Source organism: Lissotriton vulgaris, chromosome 2_1, assembly GCF_964263255.1.
Source record: "Lissotriton vulgaris chromosome 2_1, aLisVul1.2, whole genome shotgun sequence".
Lineage (NCBI taxonomy): Eukaryota > Metazoa > Chordata > Amphibia > Caudata > Salamandridae > Lissotriton > Lissotriton vulgaris.
In genome coordinates this window covers 838,847,960-838,866,783 of record NC_141687.1, presented here as the reverse complement: position 1 = coordinate 838,866,783, position 18,824 = coordinate 838,847,960, and the positions used below count along the sequence as shown (strand labels likewise).

Here is an 18,824-nt window from a genome sequence, read left to right as displayed (position 1 = left end):
ATAATATAACACAACAACTGGATTACATTTAAGACCTGCCAGAACTATTGGCTTTGTCCTGTTTAAAATAAATGAGTAACAACGATGATTTTGTTGTAAATAAATAATAGAAATATTTCAATTCTAAAATGGTGAGACTGTATGTTAAATATTATTATTATTATAGAAGGAGTATTGGTCTTCAGTTAAACATGTGTGCCCTTATTCTCTCTATTCTTGTCCATCTGCATATCTTAAACCTCAGCTCTTTCCTCTTTAGCACCTTCTTTTCACTCTTTCCTGAATGCAGTTTCTCACATCTCCTTCACTTCATAGCTCCCAAACATTTACTGTACTCACTCACTCACTCGTAAGAACTTTATTTTCTTTTACTTTCATTTTGTCACTATTTTGACAACTGTGTATTTGCTTCACACACACACACACTCACACACTTGCACAGAATTTAAATTGCAACTGAAATACATGACAATTGCTCTGTGTGCTCTGCAGAGAGGCCAACCCACTGGCAGGCACTGCGAGAAGCTTGCGCTGCCTTCAGCGCTTGAGCGCTCAATCGTCGCCCATCATAAACACCTTGAGCGACGCTGTTCAACGCATACACTATAAAAAAGTAATAAGATGCACAAAAAGAAACACAACACAATGTAAATAGTTAACTTTTAGGAAATACAGGTTTAAGTAAAATATGTGAAAGCGAAACAGAAACTAAATTGCTGACATGCATTACCTTAACATTTTTAACATTCATTGTTTGGGAATGAATGTTCTTATCATTAATGTTAAGGGCATAAATATAGGGCCGGACAGAGACCTGTTTCACTGTCTGCCTAATGCCATATAACAGAGCCAGATCCCCTGAATTACGTAACCACAAACATTTAGCATGCCACAGCATCTCTCTAAAATCAAAACCTGTCTAAAGTGTTGATCAATAATTCTAGAACCATTGCGCCGACTAATCAAATTAAATAAGGGTCATATTGAACACCTAGTATGTGCTGTATATTCTCAGTAGGAATAGCATTTAATGGCTTTTGAAATGTTTTCGTTATTGAACAAATCCAGACACCATTTGTAGATATTTCTCCCTTTGCGCTTGACTCCCTCAAAATTTTAGGATATTTGAATCAACTTTGCCAGGGAGCAAAATCCCTGTATGATTTTTGGATACATTTCACCAGAAAACAAATACAGCAGCTCCACTTCTTAAGGGGCCAGCCACCTACAACAGCCTGGGTTGTCACAGTGGGAGAGGTCAGCGTAAATAATCATGTGTAACTATTGGTTGAAATTAATAACATAATAAGCTGTAACTGGGCAGTGAAATGCCAAACAAATACTAAAAATGAGAATGTTTTGCGCATTCTGGCCACACCTCCGACTCCGCCCACTGATCCAATCCTTGGGTTATTCCCACCCTCTGATTCTCGGCCCAAAGTTCGCCTACTTTTCCCCCCACTTCAACCACTGCCTAGCTCTGTCCGTGAGCACAGCTCTGAATCAAGGACAATTAACAAATAATTTTACTAAATGTGTTTTAAATCTAAAGGAGTAGACATATGTAGATTGAAGTTGTAATTTCATTATAATTTACCATTTATATGTCACTTTATACAAAGTGTCATTTTTTTTGCAACCTGATAATCAGTATTTACTGACCAAGAAGAGCAAGTTAAAAATTAAGTGAAAAACTTTCAAAGATTCGGTCCTGTCCTTTGAAGGGTCCCTGATGATGTTTGCAGAAAGTTCATAATAGACCACTGACCTATTGTATTAGGATTGCAACATGTGAAGGTTGCACAAGAATAACTGCAGCAAATGTATTAATTCAACAAGAAATGTTTCTGGTCAGTAAACTTGTGATCTGCAGGCTCCACAAAGTGCTCTGCAGCAGGGACTTTAACCCTACAGAGTCTCTTCAGTAAGTGCAATAACCACCTAAATACTCTCTCACTTCTAGCATGCCTCGAGACTTGCAGCAAGAAGAGCACTAACCTCCAGAGCTATCTGAAAATGTGTTCCGCTTGTGACTCATAAACTGAGCCAGAACAGCAGTTTGTTACACAGCTGTGGTCTAAATCCCAAAACATTTTGCGCTCAGTGTCGTTACAAATCCTCATTTGCAAATAGCACTTTGTTTTGTCCAGACATCATTTCCCACCACATCATGAAAGTGGGTTTGAGGTCGCACTGTTGTGACACATGAACCTTTATGCACGAGATGGTCTACAGTAGCAATACAAAACATTCTACAACACAAACCCACATCGACACGTTCTAAAGCCACAACAAAATAGTAATAGTTCATGTGTGTACCTGCATAACTACACACCAGCATACAAAATACTATAACAAAATGACACAACGCTGCAATATTTCAATATAACTTGGCACAAGATTACAACACAATAACACACCAAAACATAGCTACAATAGAACAAAACAGATGAGCAAGACAACACAACAGTACCAAACAATAGCACACTGACGAAAACACCAACATAACAAAACCTCAGCACTTCAACAATACGACACCGCAAAAAACCACAACAAAAAATAATACACTGAATACAAGACCCTCAGAACAATATAATACCACACCAGTACACCACAAACACCAAATCAAGAACACAACAAAATAATATGCTGACTTATAAAAGCACACAACAGTTCGACCACACATCTGTACACAGGGTACCAATATTTCGGTTGAGATTTATAGCCTGTCCTTCACTATGCTACCCACAAACATTCCTGCCATTTAGCTGTCAATCAATCAATCAGTGTTTGCGTAGTGCGCTCATCATCGGCGGGGTAGGGGGGGTAACCAGGCGCTGTGTGGAGGTGGGGCGTTCCAGGTCTTGACGGCGAGGTGGGAGCACCTTAACTCCTATCTGTAATATTTTGCAGTGTCTTGCAAGTTTCATGTTCCTGAAGAGACTTGTATTCTGTCTACAGGTGATGACGTTGCCTTCCTTCCAGCACCTCGTCATCCCTTCGCCATACTTTCTCAGAGTCTGGACTCTGGAGAATAAACGGCTGGGCCGGGTTCTCCGCAGTCAGCAGCAGCAACAGCTCAGGTATCTTTATAAAGTTTTTCCATCAGACTTTAATGTGACGTTTGTGCAATTCCTAATGGGTGTAGCTAATTCCTGTAACAGTTGTGTTGGGGCAAATGAGCTGTAGATCATATACTTGTGCATAGATCGCCATCTGGTGTTGGGCTCAGATGTTTGCTCTTTGTTTTTGTCTTTGGAAGAAGTCTTTGTAGTCACAAGATAGGTGACTCCTCCCTAGGGTGATAGTGCGCATTGGCTTCGACTCCATCTTCAAATAGTTTTTTTCCAGCATCTGGTTTGGATGTAGTTTGCTGCATTCCAGGCCGGTGTCATCTTCCAACCCCCCTTTGCCGCGCAATTCCTCACCACTCAAAGGTATTGGCTCAATCCCGTTTCCCTTTCGATGTGCATCTTCAAAAAACTATAATATCCTCAACCTCGAACTTCAAAGCGGGCGTTGGGCCTACCCACACCAACTACACCAGCAGTCAATGGAAAGGACTCCTTTCAAAAAATGCCCCGGGTGTGGTGCTAAGTTCCCACACACAGACTTGCACGTGGTGTGTAACCTCTGCCTCTCCCCGGAGCAGGAAGACAAGAACTGCGAGGCCTGCTCATCTTTCAGGTCCAAGAAAACCATTTGTGACCGTCTGGCTTGTCATCATGAAATGTCCCATGGAAGCAGCTCGGTTGCCCCAGTATTGGAACTTTCATAGATTCCCATGCTTTGTATCATTCCCCGTCGTCGGAATGGGAGCCTCGGTAAATAGAAAATACCATAGTAGTAAGCACAAAGTGAAAAAATAGGCCTAGGCCTCATCTCATTTTGTAGCTTATCCACCTCTTTTTGTAAAAGAGACCAAACTTCTGCAGTAGCCAATCAAAGCAGCCACACCCCACAGAACCTTCCTGAGGGAAGCTCAGAGCCTCAGATTTTCTACTGCACGTTGTGCAAGGGAGTCTCCATTGAGCTCTGCTCAGTTTCTTCAGTTTTTCTGACTATTTCTTCAACAACTTGGATTCTTTTTCGTCATGTCTGACAAGGAGAAAAAAGCCCTTTTTAGAGCCTGTGCCACCTGCTCCAAAAAGAGTTTTGTTTGTCGAGGACAAACATATGGACTGTATATACTGCCTGTATCCAGACCATAAACCTACAGGCTGCCCGATTTGCAGATCCTTCTCAGCAAAGACCTTGAGGGACAGGGAAGGACGTCTCCTCACATGGCTTCAAAAGATGAAGGAACGGAAGGATATTGTGTCTTCGGACAGTGAGGGCTCCTCGTCGATGGTGTCATCTAAGAAGTCTCAGAAGAGGGGTAGGTCTCCCCCTTCTACTTCAGGCGAGTCCCTTCACAAGGCCTTACCAGGGACCTCTGATAGGTCTGACAGGCCTGCTTCCCTAAAATCTCCTCACCACGGTGAAAAGGAGAGGCAGGGTAAGCCTGAGGAACAACAACCCTCAAAAAAGGTGAAAAAGTCTTCAACTATTTCTTCACCTCCCTCTGAGAAGGATAAAGGGGTCAAGAAGCCTTCAACTTCTGTTCAAGAGGTCGCTTCAGACAAGAAGCAGAGGTCGTCGACGGTTAAACTATCAGGTACGTCGACGACGAGTGTAAAAAAGGACAGCTCTGTGAAAGTTGCCTCGTCGACGGGCTCGTCGACGACGGCTGCGTCGACGACGCCTGCACCGTCGACAGTTTTCAAAGCTCCGGATTCCTGTTCGTCGTCGACGAGAATGACCATCTCCACGTCGACGACGATGACTGCAAAGCTGGCGTCGACGGCGATGACGACGACGAGGACGACATCGACGACGGTGTCGACGACGCCTGTTACCATGTTGCTGACGACGAGCTCGTCGACGATCCCGTCGACGCTACCACCATCGTCAACGATGAGTTTCACCTCGTCGACGACGCAATCCTCGACGCCGAGGACAGTGTCTACGTCGACGCTTCCTTCGTCGACGCAGTCCCATAAAGAGTTGCTGTCGACGTCGACGACGGAATGTTCTGAAAAACTTGTTTTTTCACATAAAAAGAAGCTAATCACGCCAGAGATGACGTCTCCGCGACAGGTTTAGAAATTTCCACCTAGTCTGCTGTTGGAGGATGACTCTGATGAAGAGACTTTCAGTGAATTCGGACAAGCTTATAGCCCATCTGACCTACAGGTTAAGGTTCAGGATGTCAGTTCTGAGGAAGGGGAGATGGAACACCAGCACTATGTTCCGGAACATTATTATGCGGAAGAGCACACTACTACCAGGCAGATGCCTTTGCAGCAGCCTGCACGTCATGTACCAGAAGGGATGGTGGCGATGCCCTCCACTTTGGTTGCGGATCTACAACTTATGTTGCAGGACTACCGGAAGCGTTTCCCTACTCCTCAAGAAGCTCAACGAGTGCGTCCTCCCACGCCTCCGCCTCAGACATTGCAACCTGTGGCAGACCACTCTTTACCTACAAGAGAGCGTACCACTGCGCCGGAAGAGCGCCCACAGGAGGTGGTGCAAGTGCACGATACTGATGATGACACTGCTTCTTCGGATGCAGACCAACAAGCGGATCCTGATCAGGATCAACAGGCGCCTTGGAATCCTACTGACCCGGCGGATCTGGACAACGCAGATCCAGACAACAATACCTCGCCTCCAGCGGACGTTGGAGGTTTTCACAACCTAATGGAACGGGCTTCCAAAAGATTTGGGCTTCCAGTGACCATGGTTCAATCGGAATGTTTCTTATATGACTTTAAAGAACCATTCAGGAAATCAGTACGGTCCATACCAATCATTGAGCATGTCTGGTCTGAGGGCTTGAAGGCTATGCACAACCCGGCCACAGTCCTCCCGGTGCTACCAAGACTAGAGAATAAGTACAAAGCTCCTGATGGCAGTCCGGCATGTTAGCTTGGTCAGCCGAAACCGGACTCGGTCATTTCTCAGGCCGCCCAAAGCAAATCTAAGAATCCTTCTACGCCACTGACTACACCACCAGAAAAGGAGGGCAGGCGCCTAGACAATGTAGGCAAACGATTTTCAGCAATATCAAGTCTTCTGGTTAGAGCAGCCAATGCTTTAGCAATTCTGGGACGCTATGATCGCCAGATGTGGTGCGACCTTGCTCCATTTATAGAGGAATTGCAGGATTCTTCTAAAGAGGAAGTGAAGAAGATTTTGCTTGAAGGGGAGCGGGCTTCCTCGGAAGTCATTGATGTCGCAATGGATATTGCGACCACCGCATTTCGAGCACTTGCCGGTTCGGCGGTTCTGCGACGCCAAGGGTGGTTGAAGGCCACATGGTTCAGGCAAGAAGTGCAGAATAAAATCTTGGATCTGCCATACGACGGAGAAATGCTGTTTGGCAAGCACGTTGATGAGGCCCTGCAAGGCATTAAAAAGGACACCGATACAGCCAAGTCCTTAGGAACATTGCAGTATCGCAAAGTACCCTTCAGGGGAGCTAGAGGTAAAGGATTTTCCTCTTATAGAGGAGGAAATCAGAATCGCTACTCTTCTGGCTCACAGTCTAGCCAGACATATAAACCTCAGTACTCTCAGAGGGGTTCTTTCTCTCGCCAGCAGCCTAGAGGACGTCAGGGGCAGCAAAGGAGAGACAACACCAGGAAACAATAGCGGCCAGGTGGCTCTTTCCACTGTTCCTGTTCCCTCATTCACATCAGTGGGGGGCAGGATTGCCCATTGCCTCAACAACTGGATGATCATTACATCGGATCAGTGGGTCTTGCAGATCGTCAAAGAAGGACACACGTTGGAGTTTCAAGACCTTCCTCCAACAAGAGCGCCGGATGCCTTTCCTCCCAAACATCTCAAGCTCCTTCATCTCGAAGCCCACCAACTCTTCACCAAGGGGGCGGTAGAGCCTGTACCCCTTTCTCAGAAGGGGAAAGGGTTCTATTCCAGGTTCTTCCTGGTTCGGAAGACAAAGGACAAGTGGCGTCCAATTTTAGATCTACGGCAGCTCAACACTTATCTCGTAAAGTTGTCCTTCAGGATGGTCACTCTTCAGGACATCCTTCGTCTCCTCAATCCAGGTGATTACATGGCGACCCTAAATTTGGAAGACGCTTACTTCCACGTTCCTATTCATCCAGCTCACAGGCAATATCTTCGATTTACAGTGGGCAAGAGCCACTTTCAATTCAAGGTACTACCGTTTGGTCTCCGGTCTGCTCTGCGGATCTTCACAAAGATTCTGGCTCCAGTAGCAGCTTATCTCAGGAGGCAAGCTATTCAGGTTTTTCCATATCTGGACGATTGGCTGCTGAAGGCTCCATCTGCTCTAGAAGCGTCCAATGCAGTCCGGTCATGCAAAGAGCTGTTCGAGCAACTGGGTCTTCGACTCAACAAGGAAAAGTCTGTTCTATGCCCCTCCAGGTCAGCGAGGTTTCTAGGGGCCATCCTGGACACAGAGAGTTGTCTAGCCTTTCCATCGGAGGAGCGCCAAAACAAGCTAATTTGTTCAGCTCGGCTTCTTCAATCTCGAAAGACGCTGACAGTTCGGAGGTACAAGTCGCTTCTCGGATCGATTTCATCCTGCTTACCATTAGTTCCACACTGCAGGCTCAGAATGCGTCCGCTACAAGAACAATTGGACAAGCAGTGGCGGCAGGTCACAGGGTCCTTCGACGACAGGATTGTCGTTACCCCGGAAATGAGAAAGGCAGGCGGCTGGTGGCTGCTGAAAGACAATCTTTGCAAGGGTCTGTCGTTCCGACTTCCACCATCTCCCCTTGTTTTGACAACGGATGCTTCCATGGAGGGATGGGGAGCGGTCCTCCAAGAGCTAAAGGTCAGCGGCCATTGGAGTCCGGTCCAGGTCAAGTTCCATATCAACCTTCTGGAACTTCTCGCTATCCGTCTGGCTCTACAAGCTTTTCTTCCGAGGATTCGCAACCGTGCAGTGCTGGTTCGTACGGACAGCACCACAGCCATGCACTACATAAACAAACAGGGCAGAACAAGATCCTCCACCCTCTCCAAGGAAGCCCAGACGCTGTGGAATTGGGTAATCCAGAACAGTGTCTCCCTCTCAGCGGAACATCTAGCGGGGACACTCAATGTCAGGGCAGACGCTTTGAGTCGCCAAATGACAGTCTCTCACCAGTGGGAACTAGACCAGACTGTTCTGGAGGAGCTCTTTGCACGATGGGGGACGCCATCCATCGACCTGTTTGCAACTCCCCAGAATGCCAAATGCCTGTCCTTCGCAAGAAGGGTTCACCATCGGGAATCCTTGGGGAATGCGCTTTTGATTGCTTGGTCAGGCGCCTTTGTTTACGCCTTTCCTCCCATTCCGCTGATCCCGAGGTTGATCAGCAAACTCAAGGTGGAACCGTGCAGGATGATTCTGATCGCTCCAGCATGGCCCAGACAGTTTTGGTACTCGGAACTTCTTCTCCTCTCCCAGGACCAGCCAGTTCTCCTGCATCCTGTTCCAACACTGTTAACGATGTCCCACGGACAGGTTCTACATCCGGACTTGAAATCGCTGCGATTGACAGCGTGGCTCCTGAGTTCCGAGAATTCCAAGGTTTAGATCTCTCAGGGGAATGTAGGGACATTTTGGCCCAGGCCCGAGCGCCTAGTACCAACAAGACCTATCGTGCTAAATGGAAGAGATTCTGTGTTTGGGGTCGGAAAGAAGGTTTACACCCATATACTTCTGCTCCACACCAACTCTTGCCTTACATACTTTCACTGGCTAAATCTGGATTGGCTCCATCTTCTGTGAAAGTCCATCTGGCGGCCATCTCTAGATTCAGACGTTCATCTTCAGGTCCTTCCCTATGGTCAGCGAGAATTATCAAACAATTTCTGAAGGGTTTATTCAGGGTCTTTCCTCCAGTCCGGCCGCCACCACCGGCCTGGCATTTGAATCTAGTCTTGTCATCTCTCATGAAAGCCCCTTTTGAGCCTGTTCATAAGTCTGACCTTAAGTTTCTTTCCTGGAAACTGGCTCTTCTCTTGGCCCTGACATCGGCTCGAAGAGTAAGTGAGCTCCAAGCTTTCACGATTGAGGAACCCTTTCTACAATTTAAGAATAATGTTCTGATCCTAAGAACGAATCCTAAGTTTATCCCGAAGGTGCCTTCAGAATTCCACCTAAATGAGCCAGTAGTCTTAAAACCGTTCTTTCCACAGCCTTCCACACCCGCGAAAAGAACTTTGCACTCTTTGGACATTCACAGATGCCTGAAATTCTACCTGGAGCGAACAAGACACTTCAGAAAGTCTTCACAGCTTTTTGTTTCTTTCAGTGCTCCACGCAAGGGATGTCCAGTTTCTAAAGCCTGTATTTCCCGCTGGATTTCCAGTGCTATACAATTTTGCCACCAGGCGGCTGGAAAACCACTGCACCGAGCAGTTCGTGCTCACTCTACCAGGTCAATGGCTTCATCGACAGCTCTATTCGCAGGTGTCCCAATCAAGGACATTTGTAGAGCAGCAACATGGAGCAGTGTCCACACCTTCACTCGCCACTACTGTTTGGATTCTTCTGTGAAAGAAGATGCGGCAGTGGGCCAGGCAGTTTTGAGGAATCTTTTTCCTTTCTATCCCGCCTTCCTATTTGCATATTTTGTATTACTGCATTATTGTCATATTTTATGATCCTATGTGTTTCTACTGTTCTGATCAGAGATGTGTCACATTTTCAGGTTCATGTATTGCAAAATATGCTTTTCTGTTTACTGCTGGTTACTGTAGGAGAGTAGGGTCTGCAATCCCATGATCACCCAGATTTTTTGCTTTTGTTTCACTGGTTTACGACTTTCTCTGGCTGTGGGCCTGCCGATCAGACCCACAGCCTGGCTGTTCTCTTTCTAAATTACGACATGTACCCTAGGTGCATTTACCAATTGGTACTGGGCCACCTTATCAGACCCCGTAACGCAGGGCATAGGTGTACCCAGGGCCGCCAGGGGCTGCAGCATGTATTATGCCACCCCTGGCTGGCCTCCTAAATTTGACACAACTGGCTGCATGACAGCTGGGGCGAAGTCGTGTAAACACCCTTTGCTTTAGGTATAGTAGCCCTATATCTAACCGTACAATGGACGCCCGAGTTCCTATCAGTCACTCCTATGGCAGGCCTTGACAATCCTGAAGGCAGAGTGCGTGGGCTCGTGTGAACTAGGTTCTGGCCCGAGCCGAGCCCGGTTGCAGCTTGCGGAACAAAGACCCAATGGCTGTTCCATGATAACGCGTACCACATCGGTAACTTCGGTGTCGCGTTATCAAGACATGTCGAGTAAGGTGTCATACGAATCGGGACGCTGCCCCCTCACCAATTCTGGCGACGAGGTTAGCATTCTGCCCTTCTAGAGGGACACGACATGTACGTAACTGTGAACCCCGGTTAAAGTTAACTAAAGCCTCAGCTCCACAAAATGGATGCTGCCACCACAGACACGAGTCTGACCTCCTGCTGCTGGGAGTCCTTCCAGCGAGGAGCGCTTGGACAAAGGGTTTCCTGTCGAGGGCGGTGTTCGCACCGTCCCAGACAGGGTTTGTGTATTCTGGGTAGGTAGGGCTTTTGCGAGAAGGTGACTGCGGAGTGGCACCCCGGTGCTCACTACGCATCTGCCGGTCAGAACCAGTTCCAGGGGCGCCAGCCCTGGCCTGGGGAAGGTCCGGCAGGGGAGAGGGGTGTAACTACCCCCCTTTCTGGTCCCACCCTTAGGGCAGGACATAGTCATGTACCCACCCCTTTCTTTAGCATAAAGGCCGGAGCGGGGACCCTTCCAAATTAGATCATCTTTGAATCAAGAACTACTTTCTACGAAAGGACATTCGAGACTCTTCTCAAGATTTCTCCCTTGTGACTAAGGAGTAATCTCCCTGCATCAGCGGGCACCACCTAAGAACTCTGCGGTTTGCTGCAAGTCCTTCCTCAAGGAATCCGACGGCCCAGCTCGACGAGAACCGGCTTCCCTGGCACCTCTGACCTCTACCCACGTCATCAGCTCAGCTGTGATCTGTGGGTGCGACGAGACCTCGAGGGACCGGCCATCATCAAAACCTGCACGCTTTCTTAATCAGCACGACCATCGAAGTAATTCTCTGGTGAGTGCTCTGGGGTCCGAGAAGCCCCGACCCTGAGCCGCTCCAGCACCGAAGCGCAGCCTCCCCGTATCTCCACGATCTGCGTGGGGCCCTTCTGCTCGCCGCTCAGCACGTTGTCCGGTCACTAGCCGCTGGCTTGTGCCCTCCTGTGACGACATCCGACAACCAACGCTGCTGGTCTGGTTGCTCCAGACTGGCCTTTGCTTCCATCTTTGCGGGAAGCACCCCGGACCCTCCTGGTCCCCTCAAGACGCCATTTTAGGCCCACCACGTGGCCCTGAAATCTGCCAAGGCTTGTTGCCCCAATCCTGGGCCCAGCGACGCCGACAGCATCATCCTTCGTGGGACAGCTCGCACCTCCATCCTGGTCGCCGACAACGCCTCCTGGTCCGTGAGACTGCAGATCCTAGCGTCGCCCACTCACCTAGTCGAGGTGACGGCCAACCGGTGCCCTCCGGGTACCCTCTGACTACTGGCTAGTAGTACGAACTTGGTCCCCTCTGCTTTCAGGTATCAACGATCTCTGATCCAGGCTTGGATCTCTACGAACTATTCAGCACTGGTCGCCGGCCAGCAACTCCTTTTTCTTCCGGCTCCTAGCTCGTCAGCGAAGACCCCGACGCCTGTAAGACTTGTGCAGCCGCAGCCCTCGTGGCTAGGTAACTCGGCATTTCGGTGCCCGCATAGCCTCTTTACTCTAGGGTCCTGAGTCCCTCGCTTCCGACTTGCCTTATCGGGTCTGCCCGAGACCTCTAAACTTTCCGTGTCCTCGGGCACTTGTTTTAATTGTGCACTTGAAGTATTTTCCTAAGAGATTTGGTTTGTGCTTAGTACCCTGTCCTCATAAAGAGTACAGGGCTGTTGTGAATCTTAATAAATATCCTGTTTATTTTCATAACACTTGTGAGGTGTCCTTTCACTTGGTGTTCAAGGGGTACATGTGTGGTAAACAGCTGGCTTAACACGCCCTCTCGAGTCTTTAGCCTTAGACTGCTCGTATCCACGCTACTAGGATAGCTGGTCTATAGGTTGACTTACAACCAATCACCATAAGGGTCGTTTGGAACGATACATAGCGGTCGCTAGAATAGCGAACGCTGCATATCGGGCCAACTTCTCACAGTTACTCTGATACAAAGCATGGGAATCTATGAAAGTTCCAATACTGGGGCAAGAAAACAAGTTACTTACCTGTAACTTTGGTTCCCCAGTATTGGTAACTTTCATAGATTCCCATGCGCCCACCCGCCTCCCCTGGGAAAGCTCAGTCTTCTTGTCTTGGTGGATAGCTGTTCACAACGGCTACGAAAATCTGAGGCTCTGAGCTTCCCTCAGGAAGGTTCTGTGGGGTGAGGCTGCTGTGATTGGCTACTGCAGAAGTTTGGTCTCTTTTACAAAAAGAGGTGGATAAGCTACAAAATGAGATGAGGCCTAGGCCTATTTTTTCACTTTGTGCTTACTACTATGGTATTTTCTATTTACCGAGGCTCCCATTCCGACGACGGGGAATGATACAAAGCATGGGAATCTATGAAAGTAACCAATACTGGGGAACCAAAGTTACAGGTAAGTAACTTGTTTTCTTCAGAACATCTTCGAAGCAAATTACGATGTCCATACAGAACAGGAAGCTGATGAAAGAGAGGCCTCCGTCTCCGAAGCCGACGACTCCGACATCGAAAAAGAGGCAGTCCCCCAGCAAAACAGTCCGTGAGTACCGACACACCTCTCCGAACCAACCGCAAACAAAAGGCTCCGCTAACACCTTCGCCCTTGGGCTCAAGTCAGCACCAGCAACACATTTCAGATTCCCCGCCCTCGGGCCCGGCTATGAAACCAAAAAAAAGCCTTCCGGCTCGGGTGGAGCCAATCTCATTCCGGTGCTGAGAAGTCACCTTTGGCACCGAAGCCCAAAACCAAACCTGTGCCACACCCTTCTTCATCTGCACCGAAAACCGCCCAAAACCAAAGCCTTTGGCGTCGAAACAGTCAAAGGACAAACCTTCGGAGCTAAAACACACATTGAAGACTTCAGAGCCAAAAAAGGTCTCGGAGCCGGAAGCTCCTACACCCAAAGTTAGAGTTCCAGACCCCACAGAAAGCTTCTGACACCAAGCCGAAAGAACATTCAAGCCCTAAATCTTCAGTGCCGAAAAAGGACAGTTTCCCAAACAGGCTGTACCAGATCCTTCGGATCCGAAACAAAAGACTTTACACATTTACCCAATAACCGGTCATGTTACCACCAAACCTTCTAAAAAGAGGAAACTGGACTATTCAGAAGACTCAGAAATACCCACTAAACTGAAGGAAATAGGCACTAACACTTCTCCACCTTCCTCTCATCCTTCACCTGATCCAAATCTGCAAATTTCTCCAGCACTCTCTCCTCAACATACATTTTCACCTCAACTACAGGGGCATGAAGATGATGACATAGGTGGGGATGGGATCACAGATACAGAAAGGGATGATGACACACATACAATTCCACAAGATACAGATCCATGGGATGACTATAATGCTGATCCAGATCCACACAATGACCCAGACCTCTATCCCTCCAGGCCATCACCGCTTGATGATAATATTGGGTTTGCACAACTAATTATTAGGGCTGAACAATACCATGGGGTGCAACTACACTCTGATCCATTAGAAGAAGATTTTCTTACTAGAAACATTTGCACCCTCGCAAAAACCTACACACACCATGACAATGCTATAGGGCATGCTCAAACATGCACCAGAAGTGTTTAAAGACCCAGTCAGAGCCAGGATTTTCAACATCATGGTGGACAAAAAGAATATAAGGCAGCTCCCAATGACCCAATCTACATCAGAGGTCAGGTCCCTCTAGATTGTCTTGCAGTGCCATACGCACCCAAGAGGGTTAACTCACAAAGCACGGGTGACACTCCTCCACCTGATAAGGAAGCAAAACTAATAAACGCATCTGGTAAATGTATCGCGTCACAGGCGGCAAATCATTGGCTGATTGCCAATGCCCAAGCTTTGGTGGCCAGATATGACAGGGCTCACTATGATGAGCTTGAAAAGCTTATGCAACATCTCCCTGACCAATATAAAAACAAAGCTAACGACCTGATACAGTAGGGTAAGTTAATAACCAATGCATCTATCAAATGTGCCCTCGACGCAGCTGATACCGCATCGTGCGCTATTAATACCAGTGTTTTATTAAGCAGGCACGCTTGGCTTTGAATCTCAGGATTCAAGCAAGAGGTGCAATCTACTATTCTTAATCAGCCTTTTGACCAAGTACATCTCTTTGGGCCCACAGTCAATACTTCTTTAGAACAGATGAAGAAGGATACTGAGACGGCAAGTCCACTGGGGCCTTGCAATTACCTTCCTCTAAAGGGTCATTTTGTTGCTCCTTTTACAGGGAAACCACTGGCTCAGAGCATCCCTCTACCTCATACAAAAGTCCCAGTCAAACTACCTCCCCCAGAGGATATTTTCAAGGCGAGTACATGGGTAACAACGGTAAGGTAAGAGGTCGTGGTGGCAACACCCGCAACTCCCCTACCACCAAGCAGTGACTTCACTTTCCCCCGATCATCCCACTCCTGGCAGGGGACGTCTCGCACAGTTCCTACCTGTCTGCAATACCATCACAACAGACAGGTTGGCAAGACAGATTATCCAGTATGGTTATTGCTTGGAATTCCCCTCGCTATTACAAAAACACGCAATAGAATCAGACCCCTTGCCGCATCAAGGCACAGGGGTTTACTCCCTATATTTCCTAATTCAAAAAAAGGACGGCTCTATCAGACCAATACTGGACCTCAGACCGCTGAACCTCTACATTCGGTCGGCTCACTTCCACATGGTCACTCTCCAACAGCTGCTTCAACAAGGCGACCTCTCTCCTCTCTGGATTTAAAGGACGCTTATTTTCATATTCCCATTCACCTCATCCACAGGAGAGATCTCAGGTTCGTGGTAGACGGACAACACTACCAATTCAAAGTCCTCCCATTTGGAGTGACTACAGCACCCAGAGTCTTCACCTAGTGCCTCTCAGTAGTGGCGGCTAACTTAAGATGACTAAACAAAAGGGGATGATGGACGGAGCGTTTGAGCAAATCATACACTCACCCCCAGTCAACTGCTCTGGGTTTAATCCATCACCATTCTTTAGCCCACTCAGCCATCCCAGTTCAGACATGGCCATATGCAAATCAGTCTGACCCTGTGCCTCATGGGAAAAGCCCAGCCCGAACTGCCAAGCCATGTCTTCCCTGGACCGGAAACAAGCATCCTGGGACCGGTTTCGGATTCATAATCCTCTTCAGCCAGGCTACCTTGAATCCAGTGGCCAAGTGAGCAAGGGACTCACGTCTGAGCATACCCTGCCAACTTAGGGCGAACAAAGCGAAACAAAAGGGGATGATGGAGGGAGCGTTTGAGCAAATCAAACACTCACCCCCAGTCAACTGATCTGGGTTTAATCCATCACCATTCGTTAGCCCACTCTGCCACCCCAGTTCAGACATGGCCATATGCAAATCAGCCTGTCCCTGACCCTGTATCACTTTGTTCGCCCTAAGTTGGCAGGGTATGCCAGACGTGAGTCCCTTGCTCACTTGGCCACAGGATTTAAGATAGCCTGGCTGATGAGGATTATGAATCCGAAACCGGTTCCAGAATGCTTGTTTCCGGTCCAGGGAAGACATGGCTTGGCAGTTCGGGCTGGACTGTTCCCATGAGGCACAGGGTCGGACTGATTTGCATATAGCCATGTCTAAACTGGGGTGGCTGAGTGAGCTAAAGAAGGGTGATGGATTAAACCCAGATCAGTTGACATGGGGTGAATTTGCATATGGCCATGTCTAAACTGGGGTGGCTGAGTGAGCTAAAGAATGGTGATGGATTAAACCCAGATCAGTTGACTAGGGGTGAGTGTTTGATTTGCTCAAACGCTCCGTCCATCATCCCCTTTTGTATCACTTAAGATGACAGCATATTCACATGTTCCCTTATCTGGACAACTGGCTCATAAAAGCCAAGTCACAAAGCAGCTGTGTGCATCACACAACAATACAACTGCTTCTCAATCTGGGTTTCACAGTGAACTTCACCAAATCCCATGTCCAACCTTCCAGCACACAATACCTAGGAGCTACAATAGACACTTCAAAAGCTCTAGCATACCCCAACCCAGTCAGGATAAGTAACATGCAAGCTCTGAAAAGAAAGGTTTTGCCTCAACACTCTTTGCCAGCTCCAGTGTTCATGCAGTTAATTGGGATGATGGCCTCTTGCAGTCTCATCTTCCATTATGCAAGACTCTAAATGCGTCCCTTACAGGAGTGTTTGGCACGTCAGTGGAACCAGGCTCAAGGTCAGCCAATAGATCTGGTGTAGGTGGACAGGCGCTCGCATGGCTCTCTGCCGTGATGGAACACACAAAACCTTTCCAAAGGGCGGCCGTTCCTGGACCCGGTTTCACAGATAGTGCATCGCTCACCAGCTTGGAAATGTATCTTCAAAATCATACCATTCAGGGCATCTGGACACCTCAGCAAAAACAACTCCACATAAATTACCTGCAATTGTTGGCAATTTTTCTAACGTTATAATCCTTTCAGCTCCATCTCGTAGGCAAAGCTGTCCTGGTCCGTAAGACATGACAGCAATGTACTACATACAAAAACAGGGGAGGACACACTCTCTGCAGCTTTCACATCTAGCTCAAAGCATATGGAGATGGACCATTCATCTCCTTGCGGAACACCTCCCAGGAGTTCTCAATCAAATTGCAGATCTGCTCAGTCGTCAAAGACAGCAGATCCACGATTGGGAACTTCATCCTCAAGTTCTTCTTCCATTCTTTCTCATGTAGGGACACCCAGAAATAGATCTGTTCGCCACACACCTAAACGCAAAATGCCCAAGTTTCGCGTCCAGTCATCCACACCTACTGTCCAAAGGGAATGCGCTATGGATGAACTGGTCAGGCAAATTTGCTTACGCTTTTCCACCTCTCCCGCTCATTCAGTTAGTGGTTTGGAAACTCAAACAGCATTCCCTCACGATGATCCTGGTTGCTCCAACATTGGCCCAACAACCATGGTTCACAACCCTCTTGGAACTATCAGTAGTTCCTTATCAAAAGCCACACCTCTCATCCAAGCTTCTTACTCAGAACCATGGAGAGATCAGACATCCAGATCCCAACCAACTCAATCTTGCGATCTGGCACCTGAAGTCTTCGAGTTTGGCTTCCTCAATCTCCCGTCAGACTGCATGAACATCATTAAAGAAGTTAGACGTCCTACCACCAGAGCATGCTATGCAGCAAAGTGGAAACTATTTGTGATTTATTGCACAAATAACAAAATCAATCCACTAGATGCTTCGATTCAGAACATTATCTGTTATCCCTTGCACCTACAACGATGTAACCTAGCATATACATCTATCCAACTACATCTTGCTGCAATCTCCAAAACAGGCAATATCTGTCTTTGTTTCGAGTACTAGCTATTAAAGCATTTATGGAAGGACTTAAAAGGATAATTCCACCCAGAGTTCCACCCTTTTCAGTGTGGAGCCTAAGTGTGGTCCTTACCAGACTCATGGGTCCCCCATTTGAACCTCCACATAAATGCAAATTACAGTTCCTCACTTGAAAAGTAGCCTTCCTGGTCGCTATCACATCTCTTAGAAGAGATAGTGAACTTTAGCTATTAACCATAAAAGAACCATTTTTGCAGATACATCATAACAAAGTGGTTCTTAGAAATAACCCTAAATTGTTACCCAAAGTCTTCTCTGCCTTCCACCTTAACCAGTCTGTTGAACTCCCGTTTTTTTCCCTCAACCAGACTCAGTGGCAGAAAGGGCTCTTCACACGTTAGACGTTAAAAGAGCAATACTATGAAACATTAAAAGAACAAAATCCTTTAGAAAGACTAAACAACTATTTGTTGCTTTCTCCCCACCTCATAAAGACAATCCGATTTCAAAAACAGGGATTGTAAGGTGGATTGTTAAATGCATCCAAATATGCTATATCAAAGCCAAATGCACATTAACTATTCCCCCTAGAGCTCATTCATCTCGCAAACTAGGGGCTTCTATGGCTTTCCTGGGGAACATTCCCCTAGATGACATCTGCAAAGCGGCAACTTGGTCTACAAAACACACTTTCCCAAAACATTTTTGTGTAGATGTGCCAGCAAAACAAGCTATTCTTGGCCATGCTGTACTAAGAACACTTTTTCAGACCACTGCAATAGATACGGGTAGCCACTGCTAGAGAGGTAACTGCTATACCCGTGGTACTCCCAGTACAGCCTGCGGCCCAGGCGGCCCGGCAGGCCTTCCTTGATGGCCCACGGACCTTGCAGGTAATGTACCCATGGCCCCCCAGACAGAGGGGGGAGTGAGTGAGTGAGAGAGAGAGTGGAGAATGACGGTGGAGAGAGAGAGAGTGGAAAGAGAAGAGAGAGACTAACTGACTGACAGAGACTGACTGACTGACTGACAGAGAGAAAGAGACTGACTTGGAGACTGACTATGAGAGACTGACTGACAAAGGGAGAGAGAGACTGACTGACCGAGAGAGAGAGAGAGACCAACTGACAGAGAGAGAGAGAGACTGACTAAGAGAGAGAGATTGACTGACAGAGGGAGAC

The 18,824-nt window shown here is 47.6% G+C and overlaps 1 protein-coding gene across 7 annotated transcripts in view; it reads left to right on the top strand.

The window, feature by feature from the left end:
• Positions 1 to 18,824, top strand: part of USP40 (ubiquitin specific peptidase 40) — a 703,484-nt gene that overhangs the window by 474,439 nt on the left and 210,221 nt on the right. For all 7 annotated transcript variants that reach the window (XM_086956273.1, XM_086956270.1, XM_086956267.1 and 4 more), the window contains one exon: positions 2,962 to 3,083. In XM_086956273.1, the coding sequence (XP_086812399.1) occupies positions 2,962 to 3,083 (122 nt within the window). The remainder of the gene's footprint in view (positions 1 to 2,961; positions 3,084 to 18,824) is intronic.